The sequence below is a fragment of the Pelobates fuscus genome, chromosome 9, assembly GCF_036172605.1.
Source record: "Pelobates fuscus isolate aPelFus1 chromosome 9, aPelFus1.pri, whole genome shotgun sequence".
NCBI lineage: Eukaryota > Metazoa > Chordata > Amphibia > Anura > Pelobatidae > Pelobates > Pelobates fuscus.
Genome location: NC_086325.1, coordinates 10,105,043 through 10,130,231, shown reverse-complemented (window position 1 = coordinate 10,130,231; position 25,189 = coordinate 10,105,043). Strand labels below are relative to the sequence as shown.

Below are 25,189 nucleotides of genomic sequence, written 5' to 3'. Positions count from 1 at the left end.
CTACGGTGGTTATGGTGTCTGCTGCAGTGCTTGGAGTCCTCAGGAAGCGCTATGAGCATCCTTCAATGGAGGTACCCAGTCGGGGTGCCAGGTGAGCCCTGATTTCTCTCCCTCCTGTCTGTGTGTCACCAGCTTCCTTTCTTCCATCTCCAAATGGTTGTCTTCTCTCTTGCTAAAACGCAATCTGTCTAAAATTGAGCTTTTTATCTTCCATCCATAAACACTAATCCCCCACTGTCGCTCTCCTTGCAAACTGATGGTATGTGCATCACCCCTAATTGGTCTCTCCATAAACCATACTGCCTCTCCATTGACCACAATGAATGCTGCCGCCAGATTTAATTTCCTTTTTTCGTTGCCCCTCTCACATCTCAGCCCTTTGCCAATTGTGACATTGCGGTATCTTTTCGTGGGCAGCTCCTAGAACAGCCTGCTTCCCCATCTGTCTTTCTCCTATTCTTCAATCTTTTAAGGCGTCCCTCGAAACCCATCTCTTTAGGCTAGACAAAGGCCTCCTTCAGTAATTTCCATTCCTTAAATCTGTCTGCCCCCTCTCTAACATGAGCCTTTATTTAATACATTTGTATACGAGTTTCAAATTATTTAATATTTTTGGATACACTTTTAAAATATTGTTTTTCAAAATATCAAAATATCAAAAAAATATAATTATATAAAAATAAATGCAATCACCAGAATGAATACATTAAGCTGTATACTCTATATTAAGCTGTAGTTGTTCTGGTGACTATAGTGTCCCTTTTAGTGGCAGCTGCCAGTAACTTCCTGGCGCTACTGGTAAAATGTTGTAGCCAATAAACCGTTGCCACTCACTAACAGTAGTTACAGATTGTGACGAGAGCAGTCTCGCCACATTGCATTGGAGGAGCCTGGTTGCCCGCCTGCTGCCTTTGGATTATGGACCGGCAGTTAAACAGTTAATTTTACTGTGCAGAAAGATTTATTCCTTCCTGCACAGCCGTTCGGTAGATTCTATCTACCGAACAAACAGCCTTCTATCAGCCTCCCCAGAGCCGTGGGAAGCCGGCCGGCGCCGTTAATTGGCCATCCAGAAGCTGGAGTGTGCCCTCAATTTACCTCCCTGAAGCTGCGGTTAACCGCAGCTTAATTGACTGTTACTGGGTGGCCGCGGTTACACGTAGCGGCCGCTAGGTGGCGGTGTTATGGAGCTCCCCGGACGGCCAGCGGTGCTCAGCCCGGAATCAGTGCACTAAAAGCAGACACTTTTACGTGCAGCCCCCTGGTTCCTATTCGGGACAATTTAGCCGAATACATGTTAATTCGGTAGTTTGTATATGTGAATGTTAACCCAGATAGCACAGCCATGGAGCCAATTAGTGTAATTAAAGACTTTAGCTCCATGGCAATTGAACTGTGCGAATAGGATATGAGCGCTATTCGGTAGTTATGTGTGCTCAGATCCCAGCTATCTGGGGATATGTGACATGTCTGTGTTTTATGTATAAAATGTGATTTTGTGTATTTTATGGTGTTTTACTGTCTTTGTGTCCCCACGTGTATAATGGCGATTTGCCTTTGTCCTGGGAGTTAATTGAATTACTTCTCAATTATCTCCAGGGCAGAGGAGAGGAAGCCAGGATGCATTGTGGGAAAGTATTGTGACTGTATGTCCTAAAATGATACATGTCTGTCTTTTGTTACAGTTTCCCATTTGGTCCCCTAGGGGACCAGGTGGGAGACCTGCATAAATACTGGGCGGGTAGCCCTCATTAAACAGACCACTGCTTGACCCACAACACGGAGGCTTGTCTCGTTATTAGGGGGATTCACTGTATGCTGTTAGAGACTGACTGCCAGGAGTGTAAGCCGATTGGGAGCTTTTCCTGTTCGTCTGCTAGCAGCTATTCGTGAGGTTCCAGTTCGTGAGTTTGGAGTGCTACCTTATTCCCTTGCATGCAGTTCGGGAGTTTGGTGCATTCACTTGTATTCAATTCGTGAGTTTTGGTGATTCTACAGTAGCTGTGCCTGTCTCTGAAAAGGGAATTATCGCCTAAACGATTTTAACCCCTTGTCTGCTGAAACGGTCCGTTACACAGATACTTTTAAAATAATGGCGAGCCAGTAAAAAGTAGTCACAACTTTGGAAGGGAGTCCTAAGTTCACGCTTTGTAAATGCTAATGATAATAAGAAGAATTGTGAATGTGAAGACATTAAAAAAAATAATAGTCTAAAGAGAGAAACAATGGTTGTAGGGGGAGTAGAATGGGGTCAGTTGATTTCGCAACATTTTAGATTATTTTGTGACCTTGTGATAACAATTTATAAACCGTAACAGAAAACAACTAGACCAAAGTATCTTATTTACACAAGTATGAAGAAATTACAGCAAACCTGGTCCTGCCAACTACATAACACGTGTAGGACGTCAACGTGACAAGCCATGCCAGTATTAACGGCTATGTGAGGATGAAATGTTGGGTTGTAACTCGATTATCACGATACACTTTTCATTCCAATTAAGGAGAATAAATATATTATTACATAGTTAGACTGATTTCTAAATACATTTATTGTAGTTTAACCCCTTAAGGACCAAACTTCTGGAATAAAAGGGAATCATCACATGTCATGTTGTGGAGCTCTGTGATATAATTATACACATTACTGGGAGTTTAATTGTCGGGGAGCTCTGTGATACATTCATACACACTGCATTTTTCTGGGAGTTTATTGATGCAGAGCTCTTAGATATAATCATACACACTGCACATTACTGAGAGTTTAATTGTCATGGAGCTCTGTGATATAGCCATACACACTGCACATTACTGGGAGTTTTACTGCTGTGGAGCTCTGTGATACATTCATACACACTGCACATTACGGGGAGTTTTACTGCTGTGGAGCTCTGTGTACAGTCATACACACTGCACATTACTGGGAGTTTTACTGCTGTGGAGCTCTGTGATATAGTCATACACTGCACATTACTGGGAGTTTTACTGCTGTGGAGCTCTGTGATATAGTCATACACTGCACATTACTGGGAGTTTTACTGCTGTGGAGCTCTGTGTACAGTCATACACACTGCACATTACTGGGAGTTTTACTGCTGTGGAGCTCTGTGATATAGTCATGCACTGCACATTACTGGGAGTTTTACTGCTGTGGAGCTCTGTGATACATTCATACACACTGCACATTACGGGGAGTTTTACTGCTGTGGAGCTCTGTGTACAGTCATACACACTGCACATTACTGGGAGTTTTACTGCTGTTGAGCTCTGTGATATAGTCATACACTGCACATTACTGGGAGTTTTACTGCTGTGGAGCTCTGTGTACAGTCATACACACTGCACATTACTGGGAGTTTTACTGCTGTGGAGCTCTGTGATATAGTCATGCACTGCACATTACTGGGAGTTTTACTGCTGTGGAGCTCTGTGATACAGTCATACACACTGCACATTACTGGGAGTTTTACTGCTGTGGAGCTCTGTGTACAGTCATACACACTGCACATTACTGGGAGTTTTACTGCTGTGGAGCTCTGTGATACATTCATACACACTGCACATTACTGGGAGTTTATTAGTGCAGAGCTCTGAGATTTACTCGATATACTCCTGTGGAGCACACCAGGGCATGTAATGAGGTCATAGAAACATACAGAGTAGCACAGAGTGATATTAGACATAACAATTCCCCTGAGTCTAATGAATTAAAATAAGGTAAAATGTCCATCTTGATCCCCACTAATGATGCAAGAGGGGAAAAAACCTAGAATTCTCCTACAGCCAGAATCCTATCCATATTTTTATCAATTTTCCAGATTTTTATAAAACATCCTCTCAGCATAGATTTCTATATTACTATTGCTCTTACTGTAAAGTTTGCTCTTACTGTAAAGTTTGCCTTAAATTTGCAATTTACTGTGATTTCCTGATCATTTTACTTTAGTATACACTGATCAGCTACACCATTAAAACCACCTGCCTAATATTGTGTTCACGTCACCTGTCAGTGGCTGATCAGTGTTTATAGATTTATAAATATACATATTTATTTTGTCCACTGTACCACTATAGAGAATGGGTGTCCGGGCACACACAGGATGTCCAAAATGCAGGCTTTATTAGACACACAGGATAGATATTTGAAGGAAGTGGTATGGGCTGTTCCTGTTTTGCATTTTGGGCCGTGGTACCACTGTGTGACACATTGAGGAATGGGTCCAAACAATGAAACTCAGTGAATGATAATGGTAGAGAAGTTTGAGGGTAAATGTAGGTACTGCCCCAACCAGTGACCTTAATGCCTCATTAAACAATGAACCACAAAGCTAATTAGTAGAAAAGGGGACTTCCATGTCCCTTTTATTTCATCACAATAATGAGTGAAGAAGGGGCTTGTAAACAAATTTAGTCGCGCTCCTTAATTACTCTAATGCCACAACTACCCCCTTAATAAGAAAGATCTATGGTTAAATGCCTCAGCTCTCAGGATGTCTATTGAAAAAAATAGACTAACTACGGTATGTTGACAAAGTTTGGATTTGGCGACCACTATGAAAGTTATTCAAATTGGAAATCGTTTAGCTTTGAAACAGGAATGCTTGACCTCGGTTTATGACCTATATCTGCGAATTGCATGTGAATATTGAAGGCATATAGAAGGCTTTGCTAGATCTCTACTAACTACTTAAAATTAGATCCAATTAAAGTTAAAATAAAATATTGAATTACAGACTGGCCCTGAATAAATATTGTTGGTTACGTTCTCCAAATGATTTCATATTTTTGGTTTAACTTTTAAAATGTTTCTTTTAACATATTAGAATACCAAAAAATATAACGTCTATAAAATTAAAAAATATTACAAAATATTTTTCATAAAATTAAACATTTTTAAAGGTTTATCCAAAAATATGAAATCATCTGGAAAGCGTGTCCAATATTAAATTGCAGACCTTAGATTTTATGTTGCATTGTGAAGCTATGCTGAAATGACACAAAGCGTCTCAAGTGCAATAAATATCACTGTTAAGAGTTAAATCTGGGTGGGACCTTGGGGCTGGAAAATGTAAAGAATAAAGAAACAAGGAGTTGGTTGTTCAAACAGCTATCTGATCCACATCGCAACTGGCAAAGATAAGCAGCTGCAGGTAGGATCTATTACAATGATTAAAATTTTTCAATATGAGCTGCCTTCAACACTGAGATAGCCTCCACTCGTCTAAACTTAGAAACCCACCATGCATCATCACTGAGAAACCCACCACTCACCTAAACTGAGAAACCCACCACTCATCTAAACTGATAAACCCACCACTCATCTAAACTGAGAAACCCACCACACATCATCACTGAGAAACCCACCACTCATCTAAACTGAGAAATCCACCACACATCATCACTGAGAAACCCACCACGCATCATCACTGAGAAACCCACCACTCACCTAAACTGAGAAACCCACCACTCATCTAAACTGATAAACCCACCACTCATCTAAACTGAGAAACCCACCACACATCATCACTGAGAAACCCACCACTCATCTAAACTGAGAAATCCACCACACATCATCACTGAGAAACCCACCACGCATCATCACTGAGAAACCCACCACACATCATCACTGAGAAACCCACCACTCATCTAAACTGAGAAATCCACCACACATCATCACTGAGAAACCCACCACACATCATCACTGAGAAACCCACCACTCCTCTAAACTAAGAAACCCACCACACATCATCACTGAGAAACTCACCACACATCATCATTGAGAAACCCACCACACATTATCACTGAGAAACACACCACGCATCATCACTGAGAAACCCCCACACATCATCACTGAGAAACCCACCATTCATCTAAACTAAGAAACCCACCACACATCATCACTGAGAAACTCACCACACATCATCATTGAGAAACCCACCACACATTATCACTGAGAAACTCACCACACATCATCACTGAGAAACCCCCACACATCATCACTGAGAAACCCACCACACATCATCACTGAGAAACCCACCATTCATCTAAACTAAGAAACCCACCACACATCATCACTGAGAAACCCACCACGCATCATCACTGAGAAACCCACCACACATCATCACTGAGAAACCCCCACACATCATCACTGAGAAACCCACCACTCATCTAAACTAAAAAAAAACACCACGCATCATCACTGAGAAACCCACCACTCATCTAAACTGAGAAACCCACCTCTCATCTAAACTGAGAAACCCACCACACATCATCACTGAGAAACTCACCACACATCATCATTGAGAAACCTACCACTCATCTAAACTGAGAATATTATTGGATTTCTAAGAAGGTGGATTGACCTTCCACATGTGGAAATTTTCAGGAATTTAAACATAAAATGTCAGGCTGTCTGAGTAAATGGGCAGATTCTCATTGTGAATGTATATTGTCACAGGCTCTCAACATGAATGAATGGGCAGATCCCCCAAGTGAATTCCCCAGGTTCTCAGGGTGATTGGACAGATTTGTAGGAACTCAGGATAAATAGGCAAATTCTCAGAGTGAATTGTCATATTGTCTGGGTCTAAGGGTGAATGGACAGATTCACAGGGTCTCAAGGTGAATGGCCAGATTCTAAGGTTCTCATAGTGAATGGGCAGATTCTAAGGTTCTGAGAGTGAATGGGCAGATTGTAAGGTTCTCAGAGTGAATGGGCAGATTTTAAGGTTCTGAGAGTGAATGGGCAGATTCTAAGATTCTCAGAGGGAATGGACATATTCTAAGGTTCTCAGAGTGAATGGGCAGATTTTAAGGTTCTGCGAGTGAATAGGCAGATTTTAAGATTCTCAAGGTAAGTGGACATATTCTAAGACTCTCAGAGTGAATAGAAAGACTCTAAGATTATATGAGTGAATGTGCAGATTCTAAGATTCTCAGAGTGAATGGGAGGATACTAAGATTATCTGTGTGAATGGGCAGAGTCTAAGATTCTCAAAGTGAATGGACATATTCTAAGAGTCTCTGAGTGAATGGGCAGATTCTGAGGTTTTCAGAGTAAATTGACATATTCTAAGAGTCTCTGAGTGAATGGGCAGATTCTGAGCTTTTCAGAGTCAATGGGCAGATTGTGTGGTTTCAGAGATGTGCCTTCTGATGCCATAACCCATTTTGATGTAAAACCTGGACAATTACTTCTGTGACAATAGATTATACCACAATGGTAAAAATAAAGGAAAGTCTTGGTGTGTCTCACTACAGTTGGAGTTGAGTAGTTGAGTAGTTTCCTTATTTTGTGGAAATTGAGGTGGGATGGAATAATAGGATGTAAATAGTGTCTGGTGAATGTAAAATAATTGGGCTATGGGGGCTTTTCTACAAAAATCAATCTACGGTGACAAAACTGTGGGTTTTTAAAATATAACTCAGGGATCCATACATTACTTTATTTCACAATTTGACTTATCCAATAATCTGCTAACAACTGTTTTACTATTTACTCTGTATAACAAATACCGGGTCATTACTAACTATGACTCTATCTGCAAACATTTCTTTAAAAATGATGATTAATGATTACATTAGATGTCTATGTTCCAGCCAAACAGTTCTCCCCTTTCCATTCGATGCCAATGATCTTCCACACTCTCCATATATCTACCTTGTGAGTTAGCAGTCCCAGTCGTTATTAGATTGCAAGCTATTGGGCCAGGCTCTCGTATGTTTCTGACTGTGATTGCTAGTGAGTAAATAGCAGGTTGAAAGAATAGATTTGAAAAAAACTAATATTTTTGTGATCTAGAAGGTTTTTTCCCAATTCAAAATTCATTTTTGACTGTTTTTAACAAGTCACTATTTAGTAAATAGACCCCTATGTTATATTCTCCCTTTCTCAAGTCATTACGAATATTTACTAAATATATCACACCAGAAATTACCCCCCCCTCTTGCTACATGTAACTTCCTGAGCTGTGATTTCAAACCAGGACATACGTTGTGACTCTCTGGCAGGTAAAGGATGGACGGATTCACTGTTACGCTTCTCTCAGCCTCGTTCTGTGTAGCCTACATTATAATGTGCTATGTGAAGATATTTAAAGAGAAGTCAACGCTTCCTCCCGGTCCCTTCCCCCTACCCCTCATCGGAAACCTTCTGCAAATCGATACCAACAATATTGTGACATCAATGAATAAGGTAAGAGAGAGGATCAGATACTCATAGAATCACAGTGACCAAATGACAGTGACATGTTTAATGGGTTAAAGGGACAGTCCCATGTAGGAGCAAAGTGACCTAATGACAGCGACATGTTTAATGGGTTAAAGGGACAGTCCCATGTCGGAACAAAGTGCCCTAATGACAGTGACATGTTTAATGGGTTAAAGGGACAGTCCCATGTAGGAGCAAAGTGACCTAATGACAGCGACATGTTTAATGGGTTAAAGGGACAGTCCCATGTCGGAACAAAGTGCCCTAATGACAGCGACATGTTTAATGGGTTATAGGGACAGTCCCATGTCGGAACAAAGTGCCCTAATGAAAGTGACATGTTTAATGGGTTAAAGGGACAGTCCCATGTAGGAGCAAAGTGACCTAATGACAGCGACATGTTTAATGGGTTAAAGAGACAGTCCCATGTAGGAGCAAAGTGACCTAATGACAGTGACATGTTTAATGGGTTAAAGGGACAGTCCCATGTAGGAGCAAAGTGACCTAATGACAGGGACATGTTTAATGGGTTAAAGGGACAGTCCCATGTAGGAACAAAGTGACCTAATGACAGTGACATGTTTAATGGGTTAAAGGGACAGTCCCATGTAGGAGCAAAGTGACCTAATGACAGGGACATGTTTAATGGGTTAAAGGGACAGTCCCATGTAGGAACAAAGTGACCTAATGACAGCGACATGTTTAATGGGTTAAAGGGACAGTCCCATGTAGGAACAAAGTGATCTAATGACAGCAACATGTTTAATGGGTTAAAGAGACAGTCCCATGTAGGAGCAAAGTGACCTAATGACAGTAAGATGTTTAATGGGATAAAGGGACAGTCCCAAGTAGGAACAAAGTGACCTAATGACAGTGACATGTTTAATGGGTTAAAGGGACAGTCCCATGTAGGAGCAAAGTGACCTAATGACAGCGACATGTTTAATGGGTTAAAGGGACAGTCCCATGTCGGAACAAAGTGCCCTAATGACAGCGACATGTTTAATGGGTTATAGGGACAGTCCCATGTCGGAACAAAGTGCCCTAATGAAAGTGACATGTTTAATGGGTTAAAGGGACAGTCCCATGTAGGAGCAAAGTGACCTAATGACAGCGACATGTTTAATGGGTTAAAGAGACAGTCCCATGTAGGAGCAAAGTGACCTAATGACAGTGACATGTTTAATGGGTTAAAGGGACAGTCCCATGTAGGAGCAAAGTGACCTAATGACAGGGACATGTTTAATGGGTTAAAGGGACAGTCCCATGTAGGAACAAAGTGACCTAATGACAGTGACATGTTTAATGGGTTAAAGGGACAGTCCCATGTAGGAGCAAAGTGACCTAATGACAGGGACATGTTTAATGGGTTAAAGGGACAGTCCCATGTAGGAACAAAGTGACCTAATGACAGCGACATGTTTAATGGGTTAAAGGGACAGTCCCATGTAGGAACAAAGTGATCTAATGACAGCAACATGTTTAATGGGTTAAAGAGACAGTCCCATGTAGGAGCAAAGTGACCTAATGACAGTGAGATGTTTAATGGGATAAAGGGACAGTCCCATGTAGGAACAAAGTGACCTAATGACAGTGACATTTTTAATGGGTTAAAGGGACAGTCCCATGTAGGAGCAAAGTGACCTAATGACAGTGACATGTTTAATGGGCTAAAGGGACAGTCCCATGTAGGAACAAAGTGACCTAATGACAGCGACATGTTTAATGGGTTAAAGGGACAGTCCCATGTAGGAACAAAGTGACCTAATGACAGGGACATGTTTAATGGGATAAAGGGACAGTCCCATGTAGGAACAAAGTGACCTAATGACAGTGACATGTTTAATGGGTTAAAGGGACAGTCCCATGTAGGAGCAAAGTGACCTAATGACTGTGACATGTTTAATGGGTTAAAGGGACAGTCCCATGTAGAAGTAAAGTGACCTAATGACAGTGACATGTTTAATGGGTTAAAGGGACAGTCCCATGTAGGAGCAAAGTGATCTAATGACAGCAAAATGTTTAATGGGTTAAAGAGACAGTCCCATGTAGGAACAAAGTGACCTAATGACAGTGACATGTTTAATGGGTTAAAGGGACAGTCCCATGTAGGAGCAAAGTGACCTAATGACAGCAACATGTTTAATGGGTTAAAGAGACAGTCCCATGTAGGAACAAAGTGACCTAATGACAGTAACATGTTTAATGGGTTAAAGGGACAGTCCCATGTAGGAACAAAGTGACCTAATGGCAGTGACATGTTTAATGGGTTAAACGGACAGTCCTATGTAGGAGCACAGTGACCTAATGACAGCGACATGTTTAATGGGTTAAAGGGACAGTCCCATATAGGAGCAAAGTGCCCTAATGACAGTGACATGTTTAATGGGTTAAACGGACAGTCCTATGTAGGAGCACAGTGACCTAATGACAGCGACATGTTTAATGGGTTAAAGGGACAGTTCCATATAGGAGCAAAGTGCCCTAATGACAGTGACATGTTTAATGGGTTAAATGGACAGTCCCATGTAGGAGCACAGTGACCTAATGACAGTAACATGTTTAATGGGTTAAAGGGACAGTCGCATGTAGGAACAAAGTGACCTAATGGCAGTGACATGTTTAATGGGTTAAAGGGACAGTCCCATGTAGGAGCACAGTGACCTAATGACAGTAACATGTTTAATGGGTTAAAGGGACAGTCCCATGTAGGAACAAAGTGACCTAATGGCAGTGACATGTTTAATGGGTTAAAGGGACAGTCCCATATAGGAGCAAAGTGCCCTAATGACAGTGACATGTTTAATGGGTTAAATGGACAGTCCCATGTAGGAGCACAGTGACCTAATGACAGCAACATGTTTAATGGGTTAAAGAGACAGTCCCATGTAGGAACAAAGTGACCTAATGACAGTGACATGTTTAATGGGTTAAAGGGACAGTCCCATGTAGGAACAAAGTGACCTAATGACAGTGACATGTTTAATGGGTTAAAGGGGCAGTCCCATGTATGAGTAAAGTGACCTAATGACAGTGACATGTTTAATGGGTTAAAGGGACAGTCCCATGTCGGAACAAAGTGCCCTAATGACAGTGACATGTTTAATGGGTTAAAGGGACAGTCCCATGTAGGAGCAAAGTGACCTAATGACAGCGACATGTTTAATGGGTTAAAGGGACAGTCCCATGTCGGAACAAAGTGCCCTAATGACAGCGACATGTTTAATGGGTTAAAGGGACAGTCCCATGTCGGAACAAAGTGCCCTAATGAAAGTGACATGTTTAATGGGTTAAAGGGACAGTCCCATGTAGGAGCAAAGTGACCTAATGACAGCGACATGTTTAATGGGTTAAAGAGACAGTCCCATGTAGGAGCAAAGTGACCTAATGACAGTGACATGTTTAATGGGTTAAAGGGACAGTCCCATGTAGGAGCAAAGTGACCTAATGACAGGGACATGTTTAATGGGTTAAAGGGACAGTCCCATGTAGGAACAAAGTGACCTAATGACAGTGACATGTTTAATGGGTTAAAGGGACAGTCCCATGTAGGAGCAAAGTGACCTAATGACAGCGACATGTTTAATGGGTTAAAGGGACAGTCCCATGTAGGAACAAAGTGACCTAATGACAGCGACATGTTTAATGGGTTAAAGGGACAGTCCCATGTAGGAACAAAGTGATCTAATGACAGCAACATGTTTAATGGGTTAAAGAGACAGTCCCATGTAGGAGCAAAGTGACCTAATGACAGTGAGATGTTTAATGGGATAAAGGGACAGTCCCATGTAGGAACAAAGTGACCTAATGACAGCGACATGTTTAATGGGTTAAAGGGACAGTCCCATGTAGGAACAAAGTGACCTAATGACAGGGACATGTTTAATGGGATAAAGGGACAGTCCCATGTAGGAACAAAGTGACCTAATGACAGTGACATGTTTAATGGGTTAAAGGGACAGTCCCATGTAGGAGCAAAGTGACCTAATGACTGTGACATGTTTAATGGGTTAAAGGGACAGTCCCATGTAGAAGCAAAGTGACCTAATGACAGTGACATGTTTAATGGGTTAAAGGGACAGTCCCATGTAGGAGCAAAGTGATCTAATGACAGCAAAATGTTTAATGGGTTAAAGAGACAGTCCCATGTAGGAACAAAGTGACCTAATGACAGTGACATGTTTAATGGGTTAAAGGGACAGTCCCATGTAGGAGCAAAGTGACCTAATGACAGCAACATGTTTAATGGGTTAAAGAGACAGTCCCATGTAGGAACAAAGTGACCTAATGACAGTAACATGTTTAATGGGTTAAAGGGACAGTCCCATGTAAGAACAAAGTGACCTAATGGCAGTGACATGTTTAATGGGTTAAACGGACAGTCCTATGTAGGAGCACAGTGACCTAATGACAGCGACATGTTTAATGGGTTAAAGGGACAGTCCCATATAGGAGCAAAGTGCCCTAATGACAGTGACATGTTTAATGGGTTAAACGGACAGTCCTATGTAGGAGCACAGTGACCTAATGACAGCGACATGTTTAATGGGTTAAAGGGACAGTCCCATATAGGAGCAAAGTGCCCTAATGACAGTGACATGTTTAATGGGTTAAATGGACAGTCCCATGTAGGAGCACAGTGACCTAATGACAGTAACATGTTTAATGGGTTAAAGGGACAGTCCCATGTAGGAACAAAGTGACCTAATGGCAGTGACATGTTTAATGGGTTAAACGGACAGTCCTATGTAGGAGCACAGTGACCTAATGACAGCGACATGTTTAATGGGTTAAAGGGACAGTCCCATGTAGGAACAAAGTGACCTAATGGCAGTGACATGTTTAATGGGTTAAACGGACAGTCCTATGTAGGAGCACAGTGACCTAATGACAGCGACATGTTTAATGGGTTAAAGGGACAGTCCCATGTAGGAACAAAGTGACCTAATGGCAGTGACATGTTTAATGGGTTAAACGGACAGTCCTATGTAGGAGCACAGTGACCTAATGACAGCGACATGTTTAATGGGTTAAAGGGGCAGTCCCATGTATGAGTAAAGTGACCTTATGACAGTGACATGTTTAATGGGTTAAAGGGACAGTCCCATGTAGGAGCAAAGTGACCTAATGACAGTGACATGTTTAATGGGATAAAGGGACAGTCCCATGTAGGAGCAAAGTGACCTAATGACAGTGACATGTTTAATGGGTTAAAGGGACAGTCCCATGTAGGAGCAAAGTGACCTAATGACAGTGACATGTTTAATGGGATAAAGGGACAGTCCCATGTAGGAACAAAGTGACCTAATGACAGTGACATGTTTAATGGGTTAAAGGGGCGGTCCCATGTATGAGCAAAGTGACCTAATGACAGTGACATGTTTAATGGGTTAAAGGGACAGTCCCATGTAGGAGCAAAGTGACCTAATGACAGTGACATGTTTAATGGGATAAAGGGACAGTCCCATGTAGGAGCAAAGTGACCTAATGACAGTGACATGTTTAATGGGATAAAGGGACAGTCCCATGTAGGAGCAAAGTGACCTAATGACAGTGACATGTTTAATGGGATAAAGGGAAAGTCCCATGTAGGAGCAAAGTGACCTAATGACAGTGACATGTTTAATGGGATAAAGGGAAAGTCCCATGTAGGAACAAAGTGACCTATTGACAGCAACATGTTTAAGGGGTTGAAGGGACAGTCCCATGTAGGAGCAAAGTGACCTAATGACAGTGGCATGTTTAATGGGTTAAAGGGACAGACCCATGTACGAGCAAAGTGACCTAATGACAGCAACATGTTTAAGGGGTTAAAGGGACAGTCCCATGTAGGAGCAAAGTGATCTAATGACAGTGACATGTTTAATGGGTTAAAGGGACAGTCCCATGTAGGAGCAAAGTGCCCTAATGACAGTGACATGTTTAATGGGTTAAAGGGACAGTCCCATGTAGGAGCAAAGTGACCTAATGACAGTGAGATGTTTAATGGGATAAAGGGACAGTCCCATGTAGGAACAAAGTGCCCTAATGACAGTGACATGTTTAATGGGCTAAAGGGACAGTCCCATGTAGGAGCAAAGTGACCTAATGACAGTGACATGTTTAATGGGATAAAGGGACAGTCCCATGTAGGAACAAAGTGACCTAATGACAGCGACATGTTTAATGGGTTAAAGGGACAGTCCCATGTAGGAACAAAGTGACCTAATGACAGTGACATGTTTAATGGGATAAAGGGACAGTCCCATGTAGGAACAAAGTGACCTAATGACAGTGACATGTTTAATGGGTTAAAGGGACAGTCCCATGTAGGAGCAAAGTGACCTAATGACAGTGACATGTTTAATGGGTTAAAGGGACAGTCCCATGTAGAAGCACAGTGACCTAATGACAGTGTCATGTTTAATGGGTTAAAGGGACAGTCCCATGTAGGAGCAAAGTGATCTAATGACAGCAAAATGTTTAATGGGTTAAAGAGACAGTCCAATGTAGGAACAAAGTGACCTAATGACAGTGACATGTTTAATGGGTTAAAGGGGCAGTCCCATGTATGAGCAAAGTGACCTAATGACAGTGACATGTTTAATGGGTTAAAGGGGCAGTCCCTTGTAGGAGCAAAGTGACCTAATGACAGCGACATGTTTAATGGGTTAAAGGGACAGACCCATGTAGGAGCAAAGTGACCTAATGACAGTGACATGTTTAATGGGTTAAAGGGACAGTCCCATGTAGGAACAAAGTGACCTAATGACAGTGACATGTTTAATGGGTTAAAGGGACAGTCCCATGTAGGAGCAAAGTGACCTAAAGACAGTGACATGTTTAATGGGTTAAAGGGGCAGTCCCATGTAGGAGCAAAGTGACCTAAAGACAGTGACATGTTTAATGGGTTAAAGGGACAGTCCCATGTAGGAGCAAAGTGCCCTAATGACAGTGACATGTTTAATGGGTTAAATGAACAGTCCCATGTACGAGCAAAGTGACCTAAAGACAGTGACATGTTTAATGGGTTAAAGGGGCAGTCCCATGTACGAGCAAAGTGACCTAATGACAGTGACATGTTTATTGGGTTAAAGGGGCAGTCCCATGTAGGAGCAAAGTGACCTAATGACAGCGACATGTTTAGTGGGTTAAAGGGACAGTCCCATGTAGGAACAAAGTGACCTAATGACAGTGACATGTTTAATGGGTTAAAGGGACAGTCCCATGTAGGAGCAAAGTGACCTAATTACAGCAACATGTTTAATGGGTTAAAGAGACAGTCCCATGTAGGAACAAAGTGACCTAATGACAGCAACATGTTTAATGGGTTAAAGGGACAGTCCCATGTAGGAACAAAGTGACCTAATGGCAGTGACATGTTTAATGGGTTAAATGGACAGTCCCATGTAGGAGCACAGTGACCTAATGACAGCAACATGTTTAATAGGTTAAAGAGACAGTCCCATGTAGGAGCAAAGTGACCTAATGACAGTGACATGTTTGATGGGTTAAAGTGACAGTCCCATGTAGGAGCAAAGTGACCTAATGACAGTGACATGTTTAATGGGTTAAACGGACAGTCCCATGTAGGAGCAAAGTGACCTAAAGACAGTGACATGTTTAATGGGTTAAAGGGACAGTCCCATGTAGGAACAAAGTGACCCAATGACAGTGACATGTTTAATGGGTTAAAGGGACAGTCCCATGTAGGGACAAAGTGACCTAATGACAGTGACATGTTTAATGGGTTAAAGGGACAGTCCCATGTAGGAGCAAAGTGACCTAATGACAGTGACATGTTTAATTGGTTAAAGGGACAGTCCCATGTAGGAGCAAAGTGACCTAATGACACTGGCATGTTTAATGGGATAAAGGGACAGTCCCATGTAGGCACAAAGTGACCTAATGACAGTGACATGTTTAATGGGATAAAGGGACAGTCCCATGTAGGAGCAAAGTGACCTAATGACAGTGACATGTTTAAGGGGATAAAGGGACAGTCCCATGTAGGAACAAAGTGACCTAATGACAGTGACATGTTTAATGCGTTAAAGGGGCAGTCCCATGTATGAGCAAAGTGACCTAATGACAGTGACATGTTTAATGGGTTAAAGGGACAGTCCCATGTAGGAGCAAAGTGACCTAATGACAGTGACATGTTTAATGGGATAAAGGGACAGTCCCATGTAGGAACAAAGTGACCTAATGACAGTGACATGTTTAATGGGTTAAAGGGGCAGTCCCATGTATGAGCAAAGTGACCTAATGACAGTGACATGTTTAATGGGTTAAAGGGGCAGTCCCATGTAGGAGCAAAGTGACCTAATGACAGCGACATGTTTAATGGGTTAAAGGGACAGACCCATGTAGGAGCAAAGTGACCTAAAGACAGTGACATGTTTAATGGGTTAAAGGGACAGTCCCATGTAGGAACAAAGTGACCTAATGACAGTGACATGTTTAATGGGTTAAAGGGACAGTCCCATGTAGGAGCAAAGTGACCTAATGACAGTGACATGTTTAATGGGATAAAGGGACAGTCCCATGTAGGAACAAAGTGACCTAATGACAGTGACATGTTTAATGCGTTAAAGGGGCAGTCCCATGTATGAGCAAAGTGACCTAATGACAGTGACATGTTTAATGGGTTAAAGGGACAGTCCCATGTAGGAGCAAAGTGACCTAATGACAGTGACATGTTTAATGGGATAAAGGGACAGTCCCATGTAGGAACAAAGTGACCTAATGACAGTGACATGTTTAATGGGTTAAAGGGGCAGTCCCATGTATGAGCAAAGTGACCTAATGACAGTGACATGTTTAATGGGTTAAAGGGGCAGTCCCATGTAGGAGCAAAGTGACCTAATGACAGCGACATGTTTAATGGGTTAAAGGGACAGACCCATGTAGGAGCAAAGTGACCTAAAGACAGTGACATGTTTAATGGGTTAAAGGGGCAGTCCCATGTACGAGCAAAGTGACCTAATGACAGTGACATGTTTATTGGGTTAAAGGGGCAGTCCCATGTAGGAGCAAAGTGACCTAATGACAGCGACATGTTTAGTGGGTTAAAGGGACAGTCCCATGTAGGAACAAAGTGACCTAATGACAGTGACATGTTTAATGGGTTAAAGGGACAGTCCCATGTAGGAGCAAAGTGACCTAATTACAGCAACATGTTTAATGGGTTAAAGAGACAGTCCCATGTAGGAACAAAGTGACCTAATGACAGCAACATGTTTAATGGGTTAAAGGGACAGTCCCATGTAGGAACAAAGTGACCTAATGGCAGTGACATGTTTAATGGGTTAAATGGACAGTCCCATGTAGGAGCACAGTGACCTAATGACAGCAACATGTTTAATAGGTTAAAGAGACAGTCCCATGTAGGAGCAAAGTGACCTAATGACAGTGACATGTTTGATGGGTTAAAGTGACAGTCCCATGTAGGAGCAAAGTGACCTAATGACAGTGACATGTTTAATGGGTTAAACGGACAGTCCCATGTAGGAGCAAAGTGACCTAAAGACAGTGACATGTTTAATGGGTTAAAGGGACAGTCCCATGTAGGAACAAAGTGACCCAATGACAGTGACATGTTTAATGGGTTAAAGGGACAGTCCCATGTAGGAACAAAGTGACCTAATGACAGTGACATGTTTAATGGGTTAAAGGGACAGTCCCATGTAGGAGCAAAGTGACCTAATGACAGTGACATGTTTAATTGGTTAAAGGGACAGTCCCATGTAGGAGCAAAGTGACCTAATGACACTGGCATGTTTAATGGGATAAAGGGACAGTCCCATGTAGGCACAAAGTGACCTAATGACAGTGACATGTTTAATGGGATAAAGGGACAGTCCCATGTAGGAGCAAAGTGACCTAATGACAGTGGCATGTTTAATGGGTTAAAGGGACAGTCCCATGTACGAGCAAAGTGACCTAATGACAGCAACATGTTTAAGGGGTTAAAGGGACAGTCCCATGTAGGAGCAAAGTGACCTAATGACAGTGACATGTTTAAGGGGATAAAGGGACAGTCCCATGTAGGAACAAAGTGACCTAATGACAGTGACATGTTTAATGCGTTAAAGGGGCAGTCCCATGTATGAGCAAAGTGACCTAATGACAGTGACATGTTTAATGGGTTAAAGGGACAGTCCCATGTAGGACCACAGTGGCCTAATGACAGTGACCTGTTTAATGGGTTAAAGGGACAGTCCCATGTAGGAGCAAAGTGACCTAATGACAGTGACATGTTTAATGGGTTAAAGGGACAGTCCCATGTAGGAACAAAGTGACCTAATGACAGTGACATGTTTAATGGGTTAAAGGGACAGTCCCATGTAGGACCACAGTGACCTAATGACAGTGACATGTTTAATGGGTTAAAGGGACAGTCCCATGTAGGAACAAAGTGACCTAATGACAGCAACATGTTTAAGGGGTTGAAGGGACAGTCCCATGTAGGAGCAAAGTGACCTAATGACAGCAACATGTTTAATGGGTTAAACGGACAGTCCCATGTAGGAGCAAAGTGACCTAAAGACAGTGACATGTTTAATGGGTTAAAGGGACAGTCCCATGTAGGAACAAAGTGACCCAATGACAGTGACATGTTTAATGGGTTAAAGGGACAGTCCCATGTAGGAACAAAGTGACCTAATGACAGTGACATGTTTAATGGGTTAAAGGGACAGTCCCATGTAGGAGCAAAGTGACCTAATGACAGTGACATGTTTAATTGGTTAAAGGGACAGTCCCATGTAGGAGCAAAGTGACCTAATGACACTGGCATGTTTAATGGGATAAAGGGACAGTCCCATGTAGGCACAAAGTGACCTAATGACAGTGACATGTTTAATGGGATAAAGGGACAGTCCCATGTAGGAGCAAAGTGACCTAATGACAGTGGCATGTTTAATGGGTTAAAGGGACAGTCCCATGTACGAGCAAAGTGACCTAATGACAGCAACATGTTTAAGGGGTTAAAGGGACAGTCCCATGTAGGAGCAAAGTGACCTAATGACAGTGACATGTTTAAGGGGATAAAGGGACAGTCCCATGTAGGAACAAAGTGACCTAATGACAGTGACATGTTTAATGCGTTAAAGGGGCAGTCCCATGTATGAGCAAAGTGACCTAATGACAGTGACATGTTTAATGGGTTAAAGGGACAGTCCCATGTAGGAGCAAAGTGACCTAATGACAGTGACATGTTTAATGGGATAAAGGGACAGTCCCATGTAGGAACAAAGTGACCTAATGACAGTGACATGTTTAATGGGTTAAAGGGGCAGTCCCATGTATGAGCAAAGTGACCTAATGACAGTGACATGTTTAATGGGTTAAAGGGGCAGTCCCATGTAGGAGCAAAGTGACCTAATGACAGCGACATGTTTAATGGGTTAAAGGGACAGACCCATGTAGGAGCAAAGTGACCTAAAGACAGTGACATGTTTAATGGGTTAAAGGGACAGTCCCATGTAGGAACAAAGTGACCTAATGACAGTGACATGTTTAATGGGTTAAAGGGACAGTCCCATGTAGGAGCAAAGTGACCTAATGACAGTGACATGTTTAATGGGATAAAGGGACAGTCCCATGTAGGAACAAAGTGACCTAATGACAGTGACATGTTTAATGGGTTAAAGGGGCAGTCCCATGTATGAGCAAAGTGACCTAATGACAGTGACATGTTTAATGGGTTAAAGGGACAGTCCCATGTAGGAGCAAAGTGACCTAATGACAGTGACATGTTTAATGGGATAAAGGGACAGTCCCATGTAGGAACAAAGTGACCTAATGACAGTGACATGTTTAATGGGTTAAAGGGGCAGTCCCATGTATGAGCAAAGTGACCTAATGACAGTGACATGTTTAATGGGTTAAAGGGGCAGTCCCATGTAGGAGCAAAGTGACCTAATGACAGCGACATGTTTAATGGGTTAAAGGGACAGACCCATGTAGGAGCAAAGTGACCTAAAGTTAGTGACATGTTTAATGGGTTAAAGGGACAGTCCCATGTAGGAACAAAGTGACCTAATGACAGTGACATGTTTAATGGGTTAAAGGGACAGTCCCATGTAGGAGCAAAGTGACCTAATGACAGTGACATGTTTAATGGGTTAAAGGGGCAGTCCCATGTACGATCAAAGTGACCTAAAGACAGTGACATGTTTAATGGGTTAAAGGGGCAGTCCCATGTACGAGCAAAGTGACCTAATGACAGTGACATGTTTATTGGGTTAAAGGGGTAGTCCCATGTAGGAGCAAAGTGACCTAATGACAGCGACATGTTTAATGGGTTAAAGGGACAGACCCATGTAGGAGCAAAGTGACCTAATGACAGTGACATGTTTAATGGGTTAAAGGGACAGTCCCATGTAGGAACAAAGTGACCTAATGACAGTGACATGTTTAATGGGTTAAAGGGACAGTCCCATGTAGGAGCAAAGTGACCTAAAGACAGTGACATGTTTAATGGGTTAAAGAGGCAGTCCCATGTACGAGCAAAGTGACCTAATGACAGTGACATGTTTAATGGGTTAAAGGGACAGTCCCATGTAGGAACAAAGTGACCCAATGACAGTGACATGTTTAATGGGTTAAAGGGACAGTCCCATGTAGGAACAAAGTGACCTAATGACAGTGACATGTTTAATGGGTTAAAGGGACAGTCCCATGTAGGAGCAAAGTGACCTAATGACAGTGACATGTTTAATTGGTTAAAGGGACAGTCCCATGTAGGAGCAAAGTGACCTAATGACACTGGCATGTTTAATGGGATAAAGGGACAGTCCCATGTAGGCACAAAGTGACCTAATGACAGTGACATGTTTAATGGGATAAAGGGACAGTCCCATGTAGGAGCAAAGTGACCTAATGACAGTGGCATGTTTAATGGGTTAAAGGGACAGTCCCATGTACGAGCAAAGTGACCTAATGACAGCAACATGTTTAAGGGGTTAAAGGGACAGTCCCATGTAGGAGCAAAGTGACCTAATGACAGTGACATGTTTAAGGGGATAAAGGGACAGTCCCATGTAGGAACAAAGTGACCTAATGACAGTGACATGTTTAATGCGTTAAAGGGGCAGTCCCATGTATGAGCAAAGTGACCTAATGACAGTGACATGTTTAATGGGTTAAAGGGACAGTCCCATGTAGGAGCAAAGTGACCTAATGACAGTGACATGTTTAATGGGATAAAGGGACAGTCCCATGTAGGAACAAAGTGACCTAATGACAGTGACATGTTTAATGGGTTAAAGGGGCAGTCCCATGTATGAGCAAAGTGACCTAATGACAGTGACATGTTTAATGGGTTAAAGGGGCAGTCCCATGTAGGAGCAAAGTGACCTAATGACAGCGACATGTTTAATGGGTTAAAGGGACAGACCCATGTAGGAGCAAAGTGACCTAAAGACAGTGACATGTTTAATGGGTTAAAGGGACAGTCCCATGTAGGAACAAAGTGACCTAATGACAGTGACATGTTTAATGGGTTAAAGGGACAGTCCCATGTAGGAGCAAAGTGACCTAATGACAGTGACATGTTTAATGGGATAAAGGGACAGTCCCATGTAGGAACAAAGTGACCTAATGACAGTGACATGTTTAATGCGTTAAACGGGCAGTCCCATGTATGAGCAAAGTGACCTAATGACAGTGACATGTTTAATGGGTTAAAGGGACAGTCCCATGTAGGAGCAAAGTGACCTAATGACAGTGACATGTTTAATGGGATAAAGGGACAGTCCCATGTAGGAACAAAGTGACCTAATGACAGTGACATGTTTAATGGGTTAAAGGGGCAGTCCCATGTATGAGCAAAGTGACCTAATGACAGTGACATGTTTAATGGGTTAAAGGGGCAGTCCCATGTAGGAGCAAAGTGACCTAATGACAGCGACATGTTTAATGGGTTAAAGGGACAGACCCATGTAGGAGCAAAGTGACCTAAAGACAGTGACATGTTTAATGGGTTAAAGGGACAGTCCCATGTAGGAACAAAGTGACCTAATGACAGTGACATGTTTAATGGGTTAAAGGGACAGTCCCATGTAGGAGCAAAGTGACCTAATGACAGTGACATGTTTAATGGGTTAAAGGGGCAGTCCCATGTACGATCAAAGTGACCTAAAGACAGTGACATGTTTAATGGGTTAAAGGGGCAGTCCCATGTACGAGCAAAGTGACCTAATGACAGTGACATGTTTATTGGGTTAAAGGGGTAGTCCCATGTAGGAGCAAAGTGACCTAATGACAGCGACATGTTTAATGGGTTAAAGGGACAGACCCATGTAGGAGCAAAGTGACCTAATGACAGTGACATGTTTAATGGGTTAAAGGGACAGTCCCATGTAGGAACAAAGTGACCTAATGACAGTGACATGTTTAATGGGTTAAAGGGACAGTCCCATGTAGGAGCAAAGTGACCTAAAGACAGTGACATGTTTAATGGGTTAAAGAGGCAGTCCCATGTACGAGCAAAGTGACCTAATGACAGTGACATGTTTAATGGGTTAAAGGGACAGTCCCATGTAGGAGCAAAGTGACCTAATGACAGTGACATGTTTAATGGGATAAAGGGACAGTCCCATGTAGGAACAAAGTGACCTACTGACAGCAACATGTTTAAGGGGTTGAAGGGACAGTCCCATGTAGGAGCAAAGTGACCTAATGACAGTGACATGTTTAATGGGTTAAAGGGACAGTCCCATGTAGGAGCAAAGTGACCTAATGACAGTGACATGTTTAATGGGATAAAGGGACAGTCCCATGTAGGAACATAGTGACCTAATGACAGCAACATGTTTAAGGGGTTGAAGGGACAGTCCCATGTAGGAACAAAGTGACCTAATGACAGTGACATGTTTAATGGGTTAAAGGGACAGTCCCATGTAGGAGCAAAGTGACCTAAAGACAGTGACATGTTTAATGGGTTAAAGGGGCAGTCCCATGTACGAGCAAAGTGACCTAATGGCAGCACATGTTTAATGGATTAAAGGGGCAGTCCCAGGGGCGGACTGACCGGTCGGGCACTTCGGACATGGTCCGAGGGCCCGGCCGGGAGGGGGGCCCGCCATCAGGGGGCCCGGCCGCCCCTTTAAATGCTGCAGCCGCCTGAGCGCTCTCTTAAGAGCCTCAGGCGACTGCAGCTTCTCACCTCCCCTCCCCTGTAGCTGTGCGGTCCGCGGTGCCCGGCCGGAGTGATAGGAAGGTGCTCAGTGTGCACCTTCCTGTCAGTCCGGCCGGGTACAGGAAACAGAAACGTCTGTTCCGCGCCGAACAGGAGTTTCTGTTTCCTGTACCCGGCCGGACTGACAGGAAGGTGCACACTCAGTGTGCACCTTCCTATCACTCCGGCCGGGCACCGCGGACCGCACAGCAGCTCGGCCCCGCTACTGGGGAGGGGGTAAAAAGAGAGTGGGGGGCGGGGTGTTAAAAAGAGAGTGGCAGGGGGGGTGTTAAAAAGAGAGTGGGAGGGGGGGGTAAAAAGAGAGTGGGAGGGGGGGTTAAAAAGAGAGTGGGAGAGTGGGTGTTAAAATGAGAGTGGGAGGGGGGGTTAAAAGAGAGTGGGAGGGGGGTTAAAAAGAGAGTGGGAGGGGGGTTAAAAAGAGAGTGGGAGGGGGGGTTAAAGGGGCAGTCCCATGTATGAGCAAAGTGACCTAATGACAGTGACATGTTTAATGGGTTAAAGGGACAGTCCCATGTAGGAGCAAAGTGACCTAATGACAGTGACATGTTTAATGGGTTAAAGGGACAGTCCCATGTAGGAACAAAGTGACCTAATGACAGTGACATGTTTAATGGGTTAAAGGGACAGTCCCATGTAGGAGCAAAGTGACCTAAAGACAGTGACATGTTTAATGGGATAAAGGGACAGTCCCATGTAGGAACAAAGTGACCTACTGACAGCAACATGTTTAAGGGGTTGAAGGGACAGTCCCATGTAGGAGCAAAGTGACCTAATGACAGTGACATGTTTAATGGGTTAAAGGGACAGTCCCATGTAGGAACAAAGTGACCTAATGACAGCAACATGTTTAAGGGGTTGAAGGGACAGTCCCATGTAGCAACAAAGTGACCTAATGACAGTGACATGTTTAATGGGTTAAAGGGACAGTCCCATGTAGGAGCAAAGTGACCTAAAGACAGTGACATGTTTAATGGGTTAAAGGGGCAGTCCCATGTACGAGCAAAGTGACCTAATGACAGCACATGTTTAATGGATTAAAGGGGCAGTCCCAGGGGCGGACTGACCGGTCGGGCACTTCGGACATGGTCCGAGGGCCCGGCCGGGAGGGGGGCCCGCCATCAGGGGGCCCGGCCGCCCCTTTAAATGCTGCAGCCGCCTGAGCGCTCTCTTAAGAGCCTCAGGCGGCTGCAGCTTCTCACCTCCCCTCCCCTGTAGCTGTGCGGTCCGCGGTGCCCGGCCGGAGTGATAGGAAGGTGCTCAGTGTGCACCTTCCTGTCAGTCCGGCCGGGTACAGGAAACAGAAACTTCTGTTTCTGTTTCTCCGGCCGGGCACTGCGGACCGCACAGCAGCTCGGCCACGCTACTGGGGAGGGGGTAAAAAGAGAGTGGGGGGCGGGGTGTTAAAAAGAGAGTGGCAGGGGGGGTGTTAAAAAGAGAGTGGGAGGGGGGGGTAAAAAGAGAGTGGGAGGGGGGGTTAAAAAGAGAGTGGGAGAGTGGGTGTTAAAATGAGAGTGGGAGGGGGGGTTAAAAGAGAGTGGGAGGGGGGTTAAAAAGAGAGTGGGAGGGGGGTTAAAAAGAGAGTGGGAGGGGGGGTTAAAGGGGCAGTCCCATGTATGAGCAAAGTGACCTAATGACAGTGACATGTTTAATGGGTTAAAGGGACAGTCCCATGTAGGAGCAAAGTGACCTAATGACAGTGACATGTTTAATGGGTTAAAGGGACAGTCCCATGTAGGAACAAAGTGACCTAATGACAGTGACATGTTTAATGGGTTAAAGGGACAGTCCCATGT

At 43.3% G+C, this 25,189-nt stretch overlaps 1 protein-coding gene across 3 annotated transcripts in view; it reads left to right on the top strand.

Annotated features, from left to right (window-relative positions):
* The first annotated feature begins 5,117 nt into the window (after window positions 1–5,117).
* LOC134572271 (cytochrome P450 2F2-like) overlaps window positions 5,118–25,189 on the top strand; it is a 44,453-nt gene continuing 24,381 nt past the window's right edge. The window contains exons 1-2 of one of the 3 annotated variants that reach the window (XM_063431138.1): window positions 5,118–5,150; window positions 8,011–8,194. In XM_063431138.1, the coding sequence (XP_063287208.1) occupies window positions 8,018–8,194 (177 nt within the window). In that variant the 5' untranslated portion in view covers window positions 5,118–5,150; window positions 8,011–8,017. Of the gene's footprint in view, window positions 5,151–6,394; window positions 6,417–7,687; window positions 7,742–8,010; window positions 8,195–25,189 lie in introns of those variants that run through there. The other 2 variants (XM_063431139.1, XM_063431137.1) reach the window with 2 other exon arrangements.